The sequence below is a fragment of the Aspergillus versicolor genome, assembly GCF_001890125.1.
Source record: "Aspergillus versicolor CBS 583.65 unplaced genomic scaffold ASPVEscaffold_3, whole genome shotgun sequence".
Classification (NCBI taxonomy): domain Eukaryota; kingdom Fungi; phylum Ascomycota; class Eurotiomycetes; order Eurotiales; family Aspergillaceae; genus Aspergillus; species Aspergillus versicolor.
In genome coordinates this window covers 3,319,026-3,336,149 of record NW_024467526.1, presented here as the reverse complement: position 1 = coordinate 3,336,149, position 17,124 = coordinate 3,319,026, and the positions used below count along the sequence as shown (strand labels likewise).

The window sequence follows — 17,124 nt, the reverse complement described above, 5'->3', positions numbered from 1 at the left end:
TAAAACGATATATAAATAAAATTTTGTCCACATGTGCCATGAACCATTTATAGATCCGCTAAACCAAGGCTTCAGTTGTGGAGACCGTTTATCTCGATCCGCAAATTCCACACGAGTACGACAGAATTACCGCTTTGGGATGTGGGTATACCAGCCTGAGTGGGTCGCTACAGAGCACAAGCTCCGGGTTACCAGTAGTTCCTAGGTCAGAATTGGATAGTAATCAGACACTCACTCTGAACGTCGGGTACTGGAATAGGTGGGCTACAGAATAATTTGGAACTGATAAGCTTAACTAATAAGCCATAAGATGGCGACTAATGCTGCACCTTCAATTGGTCAACGTGTCTCATTCACCCCTCACTGCAGCACAACGAGAACAGGAACAACCATCAGAAAGCTCACCCCACAAATCCTGTCACCGCATACAGCACTAGGACTCTCAATATGGCTCTGGTTATTCCAGTTGAGATCTGCGACATGGTATGATCCCCGCGCAACATCAGGCTGTGTACTAACTCGATCCTGAGGTTGTTGATCATGTAACAGCAGCTGAAAAGGAGTACTCGTTACGCGACATCTTTCCCCATGCGGTTGAGCGTATAGCTCGAGCAGCACTCATGAGCTTACGCCTGGTGAGCCGGAACTTCTGTGCTGCGGCCTCGCGCCATCTGTTCCAACACATTGTAGCCCCGACCGACACTGAATCCTCGGTGCGCGGCCGTAACCCCCTACTGCGCTTGGTTGAAATTTCAAGAAGCGAATTGGCCGGACATGTCCGCCATTTAGAGACTGGATACGGCCGATGGGGGCACTATCAAAGCCCATCGCGCGGCCAAGATATCCAGGATCTTGCCGGGCTGTTATTGCCTTGTCTTACTCAACTGTCCGATCTACGTGTTCTGAAATTCAGAGCCTCGTGCAAGTCTTTGACACGCGACCAAGAAGGGACTGCTATCAAAGCAATTGTTACTGCCCTGCGATATGTGCCTCTACCCCGTTTGGAAGGGCTTGAGATTTTCTTCCCCGTAGCCTATGACTTTGGCTTCTTCTTCTCAAACCAGTCTACTCCATTGCATATTCCCATGGAGAATATACTGCGCCGCCTGAAATATCTAGCTTTGCATGTCACTGCGTTTACGAAACAGCAGGGACAGCGATACTGGAGATCCTCCGTACTCCCTGCGCACGCCGCCCTGCCAAATGACTTGCACGCGGTCAATCTCCTCAGATTAGTCGAGCTGGCCCTACGTCTAGAAGTGCTCCGGATCACCAGTACAGACATTCTCCCTTTCTACACTATCCACTTCAGCCCAGCGGTGGGCCTCACCTCTCTATGCCTCGAACGAGTTCTCATCACGTTTGACCACTTCAGCGCGCTAATAGACCAATGCAAAGACTACCTCGAGCACATCGAGCTATCCTTGGTACAGCTGTATTCTGGCACCTGGTACACGGTCCTAACGTATCTACGCCATTTACCGCATCTTATAGACGTTTCCATCGGCTCGTGCGGGTATCCGCCCACCGGTCCAAATGCAGATTTGGTTGGGATCCTCCCAGAGCCGGATGACCCCAAACCGCTCGAGACAATGGATTCCGAGGACTATGAGGGACTGTATGGACTGAGAGAGTTTGTTAATAGGAATCGAGTTGCGCTGGGACTCGAGCCCTTCGAGCGTACTGATTCTCGCTGGTTCTAGGCCTCTTGCTATTCATGCATATGTACTCATGAACGGGCATCTTATATAGCAACAAGGCAACGAGTTATGTGTAAGTAGCTCTTATTTGGGCCATCTATATAAGTCATTGTATATGGCAAACTCATGGCATATATTTGCTCCATAATGTAACAGCATCGATGGAAGCGAGTGTATCCGGGTGCTCTGGCCCTAATTGGGTTTTCCTGAGTTCGACGCATTCAGACATCAACGACAATGCCTGTTCATCCTTACCCAATGCTTTCCATGTGTGAGCAAGGTTGTTCATACTCAGGAGAGTCGAAGGATGCTCTAGCCCCAGTCCTTTCTTCTGGCTTTCCAATACCTCTACCTCCAACTGCTCTGCGTCTTTGTAGCGTTCCTGCGCCGAGTATATGGCCGCAAGGTTCGCAACAGAGGTAATTGTAGAAGGATGATCGGGCCCCAGTGTCCTTTTCCGTGTTTCCATGACATTCCTTCCCAGCGCTTCCGCGTCTTCATATCTTCCCTCCTGCAGCCGCGTAGTCGCCAGGTTCGATACATTCATCAAGGCCACTGGATGCTCTGGTTCAAGGGTACGCTGGAACGCCTCGGTCACAGATTCCTCTATCTTCGCCCCCTCCCCTAGTCGCCCCTGTCCTCGATACGTCGAGGCTAGATTGCTCATAACCGTGATTGTATTCAGATCATCTGGCCCCAGAACCCGCTTGCATATCTCGACAACTTCAACCTGCAACTTCTCCGCCTCGTCCAATCGCCCTTGCTCCAAATGCGTCGTCGCCAGATCTCCCATGGCAGTGAATGTATTCGGATGATCCTTCCCAAGCGCGCTTTCACTGATCGCAATGATCTCCTTCTGCAGACTCTCCGCCTCCGCCCATCGTCCTAGACTCACGTACGTAGACGCAAGCTGACCCATACACGTAAGTGTATCAGGATGATCTTTCCCCAAGACCCGTTTCCGTTTCTCAACGACCGTCTGCCGGATTTCAGCTGCCTCGTTCCATTTCCCTTGGTCTGCGTAGATGCACCCCAGACTGGCCATTATGGTGAGACTCTCCTCGCTCTCTGGGCCGAGTTGGTCGGAGCATTGCTTTAGCCCTGTGATGTGCTGTTCCTCCCATGCTTTGTATTGCTCTGGGGTTGGGTTTTCGGGCATTTCGTCGGGGAGGTCATCTTGTGGAGGTCGCGATGATGTCGAAGACGCTTTTTTTCTTGAGCTCCCGCAGCACCACATTTTTTTGTTTTGAAAATTAATTTAACAAAATGGAAATATAATTTAGAAAGCAGATGGCAGGTGGGCTAGTTAAAAGGCTCGAATATCTCGTGCCATGGGCGATCCATCTTCGCCCGTTCCCGTTGCAGTAAAGCAGATGTCGTTCCTTATTTCAATACGAGGTGTGGGCATTGAAACCACCACAGATCCACCAACGCCGCGAGTTACTGATGGTTTTGGGGATAAGTGATCCACTTGAAGCTGTTCAGCTCCAACTCACTTTATGAAGCTTTTCAGCCGCCTCATCGTCCAGCTTGCGCCGGGAGGTTAGATGGCCTGGCGCACGTACTCCAAATTGGTATGCGATCGGAAGCATCTCGAGATCCTCGCGCCAGATTAAGCTTCAGTCAATACCTGCACCCCGCACGATTCAAGGTTGAACGCGTCACTGTGTCAAGGGCATATGACAGCGGTAGCGTAAACCTTGTTAGGGGGCCTGAGATCTGATTGTTTTTCCTCCATGAGACTGGAATATAGAAAGTACTAGTCTGCAGTCCTAGAGTTGAGTGAAGGGTACCTGGATGTGAGAGAGTGGATATCCTCGGTACTGTCACTGACGCTAAAAGGCGACCGGGGTCACCAATTTAGGTGTATAGCATGGATGCTGGAAAGAATGCAGGTCTGGACGGAGGCCTGAATTCTGGGTTCCGGTGTACTGAGAAAAGGTATTTTATAGATTAGTTAAATGCAGTTTGGTGATATTTGCTCTTGAACTCTCTCCCAATGCCAGTTTATTCATTATCCAATGCTAGCCCTAAAGTCCTCAATGCAGATTGAACTCCATCCCGAAATCCCAACGCTCACACCAATAAATCCACTAAACGTAACCAGTATTACATTGCATAAGTCGCCCAGAGCACAATGGTCAAGTGGTATGCGACCCATCACCTCATTCATAGCTCCCCGACGACGACGTATTCGCCGGCTTCCACACAGACTAAAGCTCAGACCCGGTCAGGGTGCTGGCCCAGGAAGGTTTGTAGCACTGGTAGCAGGAATCTCGCGTATTGTCTTCGGTTCTTGACGTTTCCGACGGCGGACGAGAAGGAATGCCCCAGCGGCAATGAGGATAGCGCCAGCGCTGACTCCAATACCGATACCTGCTTTTCCTCCGGTTGAGAGGCCTCTACTTTCTGAGTCTCTCTCCGAGTCACTCTCAGGGTCTGGTGTTGGAGACGTCGGGGCCGGAAGGTCCGTCTGAGTAGGCGTCAAGGTATGGGTAACAGTCAACGGCGGTGTGGAAGTCTCAGACGCATACAGCGCAATGTCATGGTGTAACGTGAAATACTCCGACCAATAATTAGTGTCGCTGCCTGTAAGCGTATAGGCCCATAGCCAGATGGAAGAAGTTGACCCTGGGTGGACGTGCGGCAGAAAGCGTGGAGGAAGTGATATACTGCTTTCGGACCAGTCAACCGATGTGGTAGATGTTCCATAGTCCTCCTCGTCCTCGTCCGGCCAGGAATATAAAACCTCTATGGTGGCCACGCCAGTGAGATGGCCGTCGTATTCCCATTCAACCCATAAGTTGTCTGTTGGCCTCGCCTGGCCTGATGTTGGGCTCATTTCCATCCCCACATCGTCTATCGAGTCCTCTTCCGTATCGTATCCCAGGCTGTCATCATCGCTACCGTCATCGCCGTCTGCCAAATCGAGCTCGAGGTCAGTCACTGCCTTCGTGGAATAGGAGGGTAGGAGGGTAGTCTCACCGGCAACAGCAAACGTCGTTCTGATTCTGGCCATAGCAGCCAGAACCAAGAGTACGGCAGACCCAGCCCTCATAGCGTCTGCAAATGCAAATGCAGTACACGATAGCGCGGTAAAATTTCAATTGTGCGAGGGCAAAAACGCAAAGAAATTCCCAGTTCCCAACAGCCGAGAGAGCGCAGGATGATCAGAGAAATACCCCTGAGTTGGAGTTTGCTTTTTCCCATTTCCAACTCCTAGCCTTTCGCGTGTCTGCGGCGCAGTCACGATGCATGAAACCCTGTGGTTACACGAGTTTAATTGGATGTATGCTGGCAGGATCCTTTGTTTGGGCTTGGCGAGATACCTGAGACTGAGGGATAGCGACAATCAATACTGGAATAAGTATATAGCAGTCGCACTGCCTCTTCCTGGGTAATGCGAATGAACGCCCGTCTTGATGAGGCTCGTCCAGCCTTGTTAGGTCTCAAGACATCACATGATCCATTTCCTCGCTTTCCACTTCGACAGCCTTAGGACGATGTTCCAATAGTGAACTCGCTGAGTCTTGATTTAAGACTGAATCGGAATCTGCTCTTTCGCATAAATAGGAGCACGCAGTGGTAGAGCGATCATACTATTTCATTGGAACTCGGCGTTGGGAAGTCTAAACCAAAAATGCAAATCATGAAAACCCCAGGCCAAAATTAGTTATAATTAAATTATTAATCCGTCCATTAGTAGCCCACAGTCGTTATTGTGGTGGTAAATCAGGATACTGATGCTGCTGCCCCGGGTCGATATACGGCGGATGGGGAACTGTATTATCCATTATCGTCCGAAGCACAATGTCGTCCACGACACTCAGGTCCAAAGCACACCAATCTAAAGAGTTCTGATGACGTCTAACCTCTGGATGAGATGCTGGTGGGAATGAGAAAGCTGGTGGAATACTCGTCGGCCAAGTCGCTGGGGAGACTGGTGGACCGGGCTCGGGGTTGCGGGGGACTCTAGTTTCTTGGCCATGTTGTCGCAACTGGTGCCGCTCCAATGCGATCTTTCGAGAGAAACTACATTGGAAAGACATATTAGCGGTGCTTTGAGGGCTTAGAAATGGATGGTACCTCTGAAGGCAAGACGGGACGGGGCAAACATAGGGCCTTTCGTTCTTGTGGGACTTTTGATGTCGGGCGAAACTCGAAGGCTGCAGGGTATTAACAATCGGCAAGAGGCATGAAGTGGGGGAAGTAACTTACATCACTAAAAGCTTTCTTGCAATTGCCAATATCGCAGATATAGGGCTTCTCGCCGGTGTGGACCCTCTGGTGGATCTTGAGTGATGAGCGCTGGTGGAACCGCTTCGTGCATCCCTCCTCGGTGCAAACGAACGGCCTGTCGTCTAAATGGATCTGGTAGTGTCGAGCCAGATCAGCCTTTCGGACGAATTCCTGTGTCACGTCAGTCCGGGGTAGTCCCCGCTCTGGGGGATTGGGCAGACCTTGTTGCAAGATTCATACGGGCATGGAAAGTAACGCATCTCTTCTCTATATATCAAGTAATCTGTCGCGATGGATAAGTTATTTTATTAGCACCCCGGAAAAATTAGCCGGGTATGTCGAGCCCTAATATATGGACGCCTGCCGAATAGCTGCAACGCCTCACGCCTCGAGCGTTGGTACCCTGTGCTAAGACCACCCAGCTACATTTTCTCACCTGCGCTCTGTATTACTGCAGAAGCCCTTCCCTCGCCTAAAGCAGCACTGGCACTTCGCTACCGGAGTTGAGTCCTGGTCTGGAGAGGTCCTGACAGGTCCGGTTCTTTGGGCGCCGCTGCCTAGTGGCGCGAACGGACACGTCTTCCTCACCCTTGGCGGCTCAGCGACGAGGTTATTCTCATGTTCGAGAAATAGTCAAGGAGCCAAATAATCACATAGTCACAAAGTTAACGCTTTTCTGACGCTTGAAAAGTACCGACATCAGCCAAGGTGTGTGGTTTAATGAATTAATGTTGCATTGTATTTCGTTGTAGAGACCGGAAACATCACCCAACCCAATTGCAACAGCCACATTCCAAAGCCGCGAAGCCGAGTTCTTGAGCCGGCGCAGGCAACCAGTTGCAGCAGGATAAGAATTTTAATTTAGAGAAAGAAATAGTGGGAAGGCTGCCAGCTGAATTGGTATCCTGCCAAAAGCAGCGGACGCACCTGAGGCTGTGCACAAGTCAGGCCCCAAAGCCATCGAGAACAGGTGAGAGACATTCCAGCGTGGCCCTTACCCTTCTCCTCCACATATGTGCGCTGCAGTTGATCGATCCGGATCGACCGGTCAAAATGTCGGGCCAGACGCAGTGACCGTTGGGGAGCCAGGAAACAAGGCACGGACACTTGATCCACGAGGCTCATTGGGCGATCCATGCATTCCTGTGAGGAGTCTCAAGAACCTTATGCAAGGCAGGCGACCAGCGAACGCCAGCGGGGTCTGGTGTCACAAGAATCTTGAGAGGTCTGAGTGGCTGGAAGGAACAGCCATCCTTACAGATTGGGGTCAGCGTTATCTGCCAAGGTGTCGCCGGCCACTGTTCGCCTGCGCTGAGGCCTCTCGTATTTGATATTACGTTCGGAACCGCATTCGGTATCCGGAGTCCTCCTGCGATTGGCCAGTGGTTGATCGGGGTGTTTCATGAATGAAAACGCTGTGTCTTGAAGGGAAATATCTCCGCGGCTTTTATCACATTGTTGATACTACTCAAAGTCTGCCACAGTTCTGGTAAAGCAATTTTTTTCGGATTTTCTCTATCTAAACTAACTAACTAATTATTACACTAAAAAGACAATCAACGAGTGAATGGCCGAATCACATTCGGCTTAAAGAAGGAGAATTGTTCCACCCCATATTGCGAAGCGGCTGTCGTGCTGGACGCCCATGGTCCCACTAAGTGGCGGCCGGGGGACTTTGATGCCAGGCACAGGAGGTTTAAACTCGACTCCAGAACGCTTCCTTGCCGTCCTTCTTCTCCTCGGGAAGGTGGCACTGATTCGGTTAGTCCACTGGTATTTCGTCGTCATGGTGCAATATAACTCACCTCGCCGCCAGCGCAGCAAACGTAGGTAACGTCCGTGTTGTCGCAAAGGTGGCCCTCTAATAAGGTGTTTTAGTTTCATGTACCTCATCAATATTGATAGCCACGACTTACTGTTGCCACCCAGAAGGTCCGGGAGGAGGTCAAGCGGGATCACACCCGGGTTGCTAGCCTGGGCACAGTAGGCGTTGCTGTCCGGAGACAGGACGTCAGAGATAAGTCCAGCGAGGCCGTCGTACTTCTGGGCGTTGGTGTCCTTGGGGACGCTGATACAGCAGTTGACGTTTGCATCACCGCACTTGTTCTCAGTCTCCTCGATCTTCTTCAGGCTTGCCTGGGAGATCTTGGGGGCCTGCTCGTAAGAGGGCATGGCAGTAGCAGCTGCAACCAGGGCAACGAAAGTAGCGACGGTGAACTTCATTTTGAAAGATAGTTTGGAGTTTGGAATTCGACGGAACGAATGTAAGATGCTTGAAGAGACTTGAAGATGCAGATGATCGAGCTGATGATGATGATACTAATTGCAATTCTGGCAGACTTCAGTCGACCTTTATATCTTCCAATCTGCTGCCTAAGGTATCCCCCATTGCCAACCTCGTAGCTCCTCTGATGCCCGGAATCCGCATTCTAGAGCTTCAGTAGCATGAGAGCCCCGTTGCTTCTGCAGGTACGGACCGTGTCCAGGCAAAGATTGTGGGACTGGCGTTGCAGAAGCCTTGCAATCCCTTTGCTAAGACCACTGATCTGCGTACTTACCATGCCTGGGGCTCTACTTCTGTAGCAGAATTCGCAGATCGCACGTTCCAGTTCGATGGGCTCCCAAGCTCCGATCCCTTTTCATTCCCAGTATTGCTGGACAGGGTCCAGTGGAGCACCTGATGCGTTCAGGAGGCAGGACGGAGTGGCTCCTGTGATAGCTGGAGATGGTCTTAACATAGGACTAGATATTTTCGTAGAGCTGTTCAGTCTGTTTAGTATATCCCCTACCAGATAGCTTAGAGTAGCAGAGACGCTAGAGTATAACTTCAACCGTCTGTATAGGTCTACTCGTGGTGGTGTCATAGTCAAACGGGATATCGCTATTTTGCATGTGGCACTCCACGCGCGTAGTGCAGCCTGTACGTGCACCTTCCCGTCGTCTAAAGAAATGTAGTACACCATTCGTACAATCCCATGCCGGATTCAATTGAGATCGGCGATTCATGGCGCGCCTTGCACCTCCATCGGGCGCCTTGGGATATGTGGGCATATGCGCCACATAACAAGTGGACTATCCTTCAATATTCTGTAGATATGTGGACATCATAGTTACCCCAGGACATTACTGAGACATTCGCATCAAGGTGGTCTTAGCATAGGGTAACTCCTCTGCGCCCGTTCCTGGCATACCTCGTGGGTCTTGGGGCGAGGACCTTGGGTGGCCATAGCACAGGGTCACGATTCGGGAATCTCGAAGTGCGAGTTGAACGTACTGCACTTTATTCGGCGAAGGAGAATACATTCTCCCTGAAGCCATTAACATCATCTCCGGATGAACGTGTCTATTTTGCTGTAATGGTTACTCTATGCAGGATTTCCACAGGGGAGCTTTCGTTGGCAACTAGACGCCTTTGACGCCAACGACCCCGATCCTTGACGACTTGATATGTCAAGCCTCTGTTTTCGGAAGGTGTCTTGGTATAATGTAAATGAACAAATTGTGACGACAGATATGGGCAACTGGTTGCCTCTTTTTGATGTGACCGCACGTAAACTTCGGTGGACCATAGCCGTATCCTGCGGTTGAACACGGCGCATCGCTGACAGAACTTGACTTAGCAGTGTTGAGTGCTAATTATGTAACCGTATTTGTTGAGTATCCTGCTGGGGTGGATCACCTGTAGGCAGTACCTCGGTTTCGTGTATGCTTTTTGGTGTCATAGTTGCTACCATGGGTCTGGCAAGATGTCAACCAAGAGCTGATATCCCAACCTAGTGGTATACATATGGTTTTATTTGATATCATCTTCATCCTATATGCGGTAATATAATACTTTAATTTTCATGGTAGACAGAGGCGTGGAGAGTCTCGTGAGGCGTGCATCGATTCAATATATATTTCGAACTTGTGTAGGCGAATCTGAGAAACCATGTAAATTGCAAGATCAGAAACATACTACGGAACTCCCGAGATTAATGAAAGATTAAAGTTACTTGAAAGCATTCAAATCATTTATCGAATTATATAAGTTGCCTTTCTCTACATAAATCCTAACGTGGAAGATGTCAACGTGGGCATTGACAGCGTCCTGCCGCGAGACCCTGCATGCAAAATATGTTCATACGATATGGTTATAGTAGATGATAAAATTGTGGCATATACTGCAATATAAAGACAGCCGAATACCACTATACCTTTTTATCGCTGAATGTTAAGATCTGCTAGTTCAATAGGAAATTATATTATGGTATATTAAGTAAATCACCAAAGCTCGCCACTCGCCCTTGAGTGCCTATTAGACCGCTTCGAAAGTACAACCTCTACTATATATACGAATATTAGGATATGAGCGAGTCTAGGGTAGTATGCTGCAAAATCTCCAGGGCCGCATTCGATGCTTTCACCTCTGCCTCCGTGCGACAGGAGCAACCACTAACAATGGCAATCTGAGTATCACGAATACTTACCGCACAGTCATAGGTAGCTTCACTAGCCTTATTCTTTGAACGAGTAATGTGGCAAATTGCGAGTGATTTGGACAACATCTGTAATGCGTTCTTTGGGTGCATGACATCAACCCCGACGTCAAGAATACGCTGTAGATATCTCGTCCAGCCAATCCGTTCAAGGAACATTCCACAGGCAGGTATGTCGCCACCCGAGTCGACGAAGATCGCGCCAAGGATGCTTTCTATCACATCTGAAAAGTGCTTATCTGGGTTGAGTTCGCCCAGATCCTGCCATGGGTACTGCGAGCCCCGTTCGAGACTCAGACAGACCTGGTCACGGAGTCCTAGATAGCGATTGAAGATGGTGTCTTGAGAAATTTTCACGATCGGGTTTTTGAAGCGCATAAACCGCCACAATCCGTTCTCCAGGCAGAAAAACGCTAGGAGGTTTCCGTTGCATACGGCATGTTTGATGAGCGTCATTTGGCCTTGCGGTATCTCAGCCGAATGGCGAATGAAGTGGTCCACGGTGACCATGTCTAGCACTGCATCTCCCAGGAACTCTAGTCTTTGGTAGCTGGCGGTGGTAGAGTGGTGGCCGCATGAGGGATGGGTAAGGGCTTCCTCTAGGAGTGTCTCATTTCGGAATGTATATCCAAGGCTGCCTTTGAGGATATGGTCAACACCGTGTTCGGGGATTGGATGAAGTCTGGGCCGCAAAAAGGAGGATGGAGATGTAGATTGTAGGCCTATCTCAGGAAGTAGTCGCCGGATGCATTGATGTGCTCGTGAAAGGCCTCCGTCGACATATGCTGCTCCTATTAGTGCCTCAATAACGTCGGCCAGCGCCTTTGACGATATGCTTCTTTCCTTTGGAACGCGCTGAGACCTTTGGGATATAAATGGAACAGCATATCTTCGAAGACTCGTCCTGCGATCAATAATATATGCACCCAGACCAATCCTCATCGCAGCCCTCGTAAGACGGTCGTTTTGGACGAGCTTATCGCGAGCCCGAGTGAGGTCGTGCTCCTGCCAGTGACTATTTTGAAAGAAGACCTGGCAGGATATCAGATGCTTTAGAACAGAGTCCCCAAAGAATTCGTATCGCTGGTAGTTGGAACGCGGCCTGGCATATGGAGTCGTCAAGGCAGTGACAACGTGGTCGATTGTTTCAAATTGAATGCCACCCAGAATAGTGTCGCATAGTCGGGCCGCGATAAGACGCCTTTCAAGTGTGTCCAAAAGGGCCGGCATGGATAGGCCAAATATACTCTGTCCGAATGGGAGCCTGTCAACTGTGCATGCCTGCGCAGAGACTACCGTGGACCTAGCAGCCACAGGTGGAAGCAGGTCCTCATCAGGGTTCCTGCAGAACTGACGTCGTAAGCTGGACAGCTGCTCGCATTCCATCATAAGGCCCTGAGTGCTGCCAGTTGGCGAAGGCACCCATTTGCTGAAAATGAGTGGCTTGTTGAAGCGCAAGCTATCATGCACGATGCCAATGCTAGCGGGTTCAACTCCTCGGGCATGAACTTGAATAGCCGACTCTGATCCTGAATTTCCGTTCAGCCAGCAGTCGAGCGTACAATCAGGTTGGTCTGGGACAAGCAAAACAAGAAAGTCTTGTCTATTGTCCTGATGGCGACCCTTTGAAGACCCCACGTATAGCGCAGTGATTTGCCTCATTGTGTTCATGAGCTCCGTACCCGGGCGACAGATGCTCCCCATTTCAGCAAATGATAAGCGGAATTCTGTTTCAGTGTCGCAGGATATATTGATTGGCGTCAGTATACTGGAACAGGCCACCGGCATAATCATGTTAACAAAGACCCCCGCGTCGGGATTGCCTTTGGCCTGTATGCAGATTCGGGTTTGATAGAGGGTATCTGTGGATGGCCATGCTCTTGCCCAGTGTGCCCAGGGGTCAAACTGATCCGGTACTCGTACTGTCGACGGGCAAGTGCTCGTCTCATGCATGGACTGTGGAAGCCGCGGTGACGGATACGAAGTCTTGTCTGGCACGACCGAGACATGTTGTTTATCCCCAATCTCCTGAACTGGAGGTGGTGTATACATCTGACACTTCTTTCGTCTCTGCCTTCTCTTCTCAGTACGTTGAGTGCCTGGTTTTGATGTCACGTCGCGGTGAATCATGTCCTTGCAAATGCTGGTCTCTGCACCGGTAGCGGAGTGACATATTTTCTGAGTGTTCTGCGTCACCGCACCGAGGTTGAAAAGGATTTCGAATCTGTCATATTCGTCGCTCTCACTGTGCCAGAGAAGGACAGCGTGATATTGAACATGGCTGTATATCGGGTAAGGCCCGTCTAAGAGCACGGCTACCATCGTCGCGGTTGTCTCGTATCTGGCTCCTGGTAAAGTTAGCACCGTTGTCCATGGCTGCTCACTGCCCACCAAGAAGGATAGATCGTAACAATTGAAGAAGAAGTTCTAATATCATGTCGGCACTTACTTGGAGTTTCGTCTTGTGGTGCAATGCCGCCTGTGGGGACCCTGTGTCATCAAGCCGTCTGGCATCCTGTTGAGGATAAATGATCCGTCTCCAATTCCATAACGAACCCCTTCGCCAGAACTCTCGCAGACGATCTCTCCCGAAATCACGGTCAAACGCGTACAATATCGTGCCTCGAGGGTTGAAGCTGCGTTCTCTCCGAGGGCGAGGATTGTATATGGTCCTAGCACAGGGGCCACGGTGAATCCCCGGACTAACATTGGCTCTATCACACCGGATACTTTACCCCTTAGACAGGTAGTAGTTACACATGCGCACATTTTTCATTAAGGAACAATATCATTACCGACAGGAGGAGTGAAATAGCCCCCCGCATTTCCACACTGCTGGCTCAAGGCAACCAGTCAGCCCGATAAATATTGGAACCCGGTATCTCATATTACTGGTGCTTAGAATTAAGACCCATGTCATAGCGCAGTGACAGGTTTGACAGTATCCCATTCTTCAACTACTCCGCGGAATATTGCTATGGATCGACCTGCTCGTGCCAATTCGACCCCAGCCTGGGGTTCGAACCAGCTTTGACCAGTAACTCCGCTATCTCAGAGCGTAGAATATGACGATCGGCGTGATTATCCTCTCCTCGTAGTCGCTCATGCAGGGGCCAGGTCGAGTCAACTACCGAGTTGGTTGTCTGGGATCTTCTGTTTCTTCTTGCAGATATACAGCCGGATTGCATCATACGCTAAGTCTTATCATCGAACTGGAATCACCCATCTTGTAGGAATAGACTTATGGGATAGCATTTTTAGTAAAGACATCCACCCAAATATATATCACCTGGTGGTTCCTTTCAAACCCTAAATTGACTAGCTATCTACCAAACAAGACAGTACACAGTTATGCCCCATGCTATAAACCTGGTTTACTTCACAGAACTCAAACAGTTTGCTGGTCAGGAACGACAACAGACCAAAAGCTCGCTCCTCCATCGCTCTCAGTTCCACTGGTCCCAACGTACAAGACGCCCAATCTAAACGTCGCCGTGGTCGGGGCAGGGATATCCCTAACAACAACCTCTGCTGTCCCATTTCCAATATGCACACGAACAAGCGTATTCTGCTGGAAATTCGCCACAAAGGCTGCGTCTGTCCAGCCAGCAAGCGCGAAGTCATCAGCGCCTACCAGAATATCCCCTCTGACTACAACCTCAGTACTGCCGACTAGATCACCACTCGTTGGGTCAATCTCAATCCTTCCAAAGACGCCATTCAGACTGTTCGTATAGTACAGATACGGCTGCTTGTATCTGAGCCCATTAACGCCAGGGGTAATCCCATTCCCAGAAAGAACCTTCTCCGCGGTACCGGATTCAAGATTGATCCTGTAAATGGCACCAGTCGGACTATCGGCTGCGAAGACGATACTGGGGGAGAATGCAGCGAGACCGTTTAATATCTGGGCGCCTTCGATATTCTCGATGACAGGTGTTGCAGATGATTCGCCGGTGGTATTGAAGGTCCATATTGAAACGGCTGCGTTTTCGGGAGGTCCATTGAGCGTCAGGACACCATAGTTATCTGTAGAGAGTTCTGTGATGCCGGTGGCGTTTGTTGCATTTGGGAATGTATAGATCGTTCGAGGACCCCCGTGCTGGTGCGTCGGGTCTACCTCGAGCACTTCTGGGCTGTCGAGACGAGTCATACGGGTGTACCAGGAGGAGCCCTTCTGGGCGAAGTTCTCGATCCATGTTCCGGGGTCTAGCTGGTAGAGCTTTCTGGCGGTATATTGCTCGCCTAGCACGGCGGTTGCTGCACTGAACAGGGAGAGGATGATTGTTGTGCGCATTTTGGATATTATGATGGTGCGATATTGATATTTCAGGGAGAGAACTGGACATTTATACCCATGGTGGATGAACAGAGGCAATGTTTCACCACCTCGTATTCGAAGCCCGGGATGTGGCCCAGTCAGAGTCAAGAGGATCCAGGCTGACACGAATACGAGCATCTTCTGATCAATAGTCGGAACAAGGCAGCTGTCGTATTGTGAGTCAATGTGTGCGATTGCGACATGATATCATGACTTGGTCGCAGTCCAGTTCCAGCCACCTCCTGCTGGAGAGTTTGTTGTTGTATACCCTATCCTCAATTCTCTCCATCTGTAGAACTAGTATCTGAAGAAATAACGACCCATTTGATCTTCAGCGTCTTCTCCATGTCTTTGCGCTGGAGGTCTTTCAGTTTCTCATCTCCATCCTTCATAACGTCCCTCATCTTTTTCACCTTCTTCCTGCGTATCTGCTCCATATCCGCAACAAGACGAGATGTCTTCCTCTCGATCTTCCTCTCGTCGTGTTTCTCCTTCTCTGGGACCTTTCCAATCTTGGCTTCAATCTTTCCAACATCCTTTTCCATTTCCTGTCCAATTTCAAGGGCCTCCTTGTACTTCTCTGCCCTTTCCTGCTTTGCCTTGCGAAACTTCTTCTCCAGCCGGTCATGCTGCTTCTGTCCCTCCCTCGTAGCAAAGGAAGCATTCCACCTTTTCAATAGATTCCTCTGTTCTGGCGATACAGGAAGACCCTCCGTCTCTAACGGCGAAACATGCCCCTGCAGCGCATCAAGTAGCAGAAGCCTCGGATTCCTCCCTTGCGCATCGACCCCTTCACCACCACCCTCACCATCGGCAATAACACGATGAACCAGGTCAATATAAATATCCTCAACACTCTCAACGTCCTGGTCCTCCAAAACCCCAGCCTCCCTCTCCATCCTATCCTTAAGTCCGTCCGGATGAACATCAACAGCCCTAGCCATCTTCTCAAAGTCCATAATCTTAGCCTTCAGACCTCTCGGTCCAAATAGGTCTGTATTGACCTTCTTCAAATAAGCCCTCGTCCGGAAATACGATGTCGTCTCGCTGCCAATCTCCGACGCGGTCTCAACAGCCATACCCACAATCTCGATGGGGTGGATATTTCCCATGACGGCCCCAGCGATACCAGTTGCCTGTAGGACGGGATTGGCGATGAAGACCTCATTCAGACCGTCGAGGAAGGTAAGGAAGTCGGTTTGGCTGATTTGGTATTGTGAGAGGGCGGGACTGTAGGCCCGCATGAAGGGCGAGGCGATTTCGCTGTCGAAGGCTTTGGTTACTTCTGCTGATTGTTAGTGGAGTCCACTCTTCGTAGCCCTTTTGTTACAGACTTACGAGGAATTATGACTGGTTTGAAGGCTTGTGAGATTGATGGCTCTGCTAGGGAGTATGGAGGTGGAGGACCTTCAGGGATTGAGAGGTCGGTCTGATAGCTTGTGTCTGTATCACCCTGGTATTTCATGGTGGATTTCATATTGTATCGTTGTTTCTAAGAGTTTTCTTGGTTATTCCTGTCTGAAGTTCATTCGCAATTGACGGGAGACAGGAACTGCAGATATATACCCCAGATATCGGCCAACGACTGCGCCACGACAACATACATGGTTCCATGTGCAGAAATATCTCCTGATTTGGAAAGCGTTTAGTAGCTGCGCTCGAGAGCGTTGGATCAGTTAATTCGCCAGTTGCTGACCACGGTTCAGCAATCTCACTGTCTTCAGCTGGTTAGGGCTAAACCGCAAAAGGCAACGACCTCGTAAAGCCCAGCCACGGCCAAGACAGAATTACTTATGGGACAGAACTCTTTAGTGAATGTACAATCAAATTTTGAAGGCTATGACTACCAATAAAACATCAAGACAGGCCGCATTGCGAGCTCATTATCGCTTACTGCCCTGCTTGCACCGTGCAAGCGTACCCATTGGCCACAATTGTGCCCCAATCGTAACCCGGTGGTTTTTCCGAACAGTTTGGTGATTTCAAAGTGCGATCGTGGTATGCTGCTCATAATGAAGGTCAGCGATATACATGTTATGCGGTTGATAGTTTAAGTGACCTACCTCCTCGGTGCGAGCGGGCAGCCAGCAACAATCAACTAACAAGCGGCCGTGGTCTGATGTGCATTGTCTGTCACATTCCTCGCGGCGTAACAAGGGAGGAATTCGCCTTCAGTGGAGGTTTCGCTCGATGGGCCGGGGGGGAGGCAAGGGATTAGACTCTGAGGTGGAGATAAACGACAATCATTTTGACAGCGGGGAGGGGGAGAACCCCCGATGATCTGTGGAATAAGAATCAGAAAGGTAGAAGATGGGGACAGTGGTGTATTTATATGTTGGATATCATGATGAGGGAGAGACCCCTTTGCTAAGACCCTCTGCTAAGA

General features: G+C 50.0%; 8 protein-coding genes across 8 annotated transcripts; 1 reads left to right on the top strand and 7 right to left on the bottom strand.

Annotated features, from left to right (window-relative positions):
• Positions 1-447: 447 nt before the first annotated feature.
• Positions 448-1,703, top strand: ASPVEDRAFT_127134 (uncharacterized protein; the record flags this gene model as incomplete). Its single annotated transcript, XM_040806428.1, has 2 exons — positions 448-483; positions 531-1,703. 2 exons carry the CDS (start codon positions 448-450, stop codon positions 1,701-1,703), a joined length of 1,209 nt encoding a protein of 402 aa, XP_040666635.1.
• A 61-nt stretch (positions 1,704-1,764) lies between these two features.
• ASPVEDRAFT_592372 (uncharacterized protein) lies at positions 1,765-3,107 on the bottom strand. The gene has a single exon (XM_040815465.1). The coding sequence runs from the start codon at positions 2,935-2,937 to the stop codon at positions 1,825-1,827; it is 1,113 nt and encodes a 370-aa protein (XP_040666634.1). The 5' UTR covers positions 2,938-3,107; the 3' UTR covers positions 1,765-1,824.
• An 823-nt stretch (positions 3,108-3,930) lies between these two features.
• Positions 3,931-4,758, bottom strand: ASPVEDRAFT_71036 (uncharacterized protein; the record flags this gene model as incomplete). The annotated part of the gene is made up of 1 exon (XM_040816097.1): positions 3,931-4,758. The coding sequence occupies one exon, from the start codon at positions 4,756-4,758 to the stop codon at positions 3,931-3,933; it is 828 nt and encodes a 275-aa protein (XP_040666633.1).
• A 362-nt stretch (positions 4,759-5,120) lies between these two features.
• Positions 5,121-6,499, bottom strand: ASPVEDRAFT_592308 (C2H2-type zinc finger protein). Its single transcript, XM_040815463.1, has 4 exons — positions 6,161-6,499; positions 5,919-6,110; positions 5,787-5,866; positions 5,121-5,732 (listed from the first exon to the last, which is right to left on the bottom strand). Exons 1-4 carry the CDS (start codon positions 6,197-6,199, stop codon positions 5,417-5,419), a joined length of 627 nt encoding a protein of 208 aa, XP_040666632.1. The 5' UTR covers positions 6,200-6,499; the 3' UTR covers positions 5,121-5,416.
• A 1,136-nt stretch (positions 6,500-7,635) lies between these two features.
• On the bottom strand, positions 7,636-8,162 carry ASPVEDRAFT_82421 (uncharacterized protein; the record flags this gene model as incomplete). The annotated part of the gene is made up of 3 exons (XM_040817204.1): positions 7,636-7,692; positions 7,745-7,800; positions 7,856-8,162. The coding sequence occupies 3 exons, from the start codon at positions 8,160-8,162 to the stop codon at positions 7,636-7,638; spliced, it is 420 nt and encodes a 139-aa protein (XP_040666631.1).
• Positions 8,163-10,042: 1,880 nt separating this feature from the next.
• ASPVEDRAFT_149770 (uncharacterized protein) lies at positions 10,043-13,036 on the bottom strand. Its single transcript, XM_040808214.1, has 2 exons — positions 12,867-13,036; positions 10,043-12,765 (listed from the first exon to the last, which is right to left on the bottom strand). The coding sequence occupies exon 2, from the start codon at positions 12,737-12,739 to the stop codon at positions 10,280-10,282; it is 2,460 nt and encodes an 819-aa protein (XP_040666630.1). The 5' UTR covers positions 12,740-12,765; positions 12,867-13,036; the 3' UTR covers positions 10,043-10,279.
• A 769-nt stretch (positions 13,037-13,805) lies between these two features.
• ASPVEDRAFT_27575 (uncharacterized protein) lies at positions 13,806-14,714 on the bottom strand (the record flags this gene model as incomplete). The annotated part of the gene is made up of 1 exon (XM_040810028.1): positions 13,806-14,714. One exon carries the CDS (start codon positions 14,712-14,714, stop codon positions 13,806-13,808), a length of 909 nt encoding a protein of 302 aa, XP_040666629.1.
• A 299-nt stretch (positions 14,715-15,013) lies between these two features.
• On the bottom strand, positions 15,014-16,203 carry ASPVEDRAFT_82418 (uncharacterized protein; the record flags this gene model as incomplete). The annotated part of the gene is made up of 2 exons (XM_040817203.1): positions 15,014-16,023; positions 16,077-16,203. The coding sequence occupies 2 exons, from the start codon at positions 16,201-16,203 to the stop codon at positions 15,014-15,016; spliced, it is 1,137 nt and encodes a 378-aa protein (XP_040666628.1).
• Between the last annotated feature and the right edge of the window lie 921 nt (positions 16,204-17,124).

Bases quoted from the DNA above. Each gene is read 5' to 3' on its own strand.
- ASPVEDRAFT_592372 (XM_040815465.1), bottom strand. From the start codon at position 2,937: ATGTGGTGCTGCGGGAGCTCAAGAAAAAAAGCGTCTTCGACATCATCG.
- ASPVEDRAFT_592308 (XM_040815463.1), bottom strand. From the start codon at position 6,199: ATGCGTTACTTTCCATGCCCGTATGAATCTTGCAACAAG. The intron at 5,867-5,918 runs GTAAGTTACTTC...AATACCCTGCAG, and splicing joins GCAAGAAAGCTTTTAGTGAT to CCTTCGAGTTTCGCCCGACA. The intron at 5,733-5,786 runs GTACCATCCATT...TTTCCAATGTAG, and splicing joins GTCCCGTCTTGCCTTCAGAG to TTTCTCTCGAAAGATCGCAT.
- ASPVEDRAFT_149770 (XM_040808214.1), bottom strand. From the start codon at position 12,739: ATGGTAGCCGTGCTCTTAGACGGGCCTTACCCGATATACAGCCATGTT.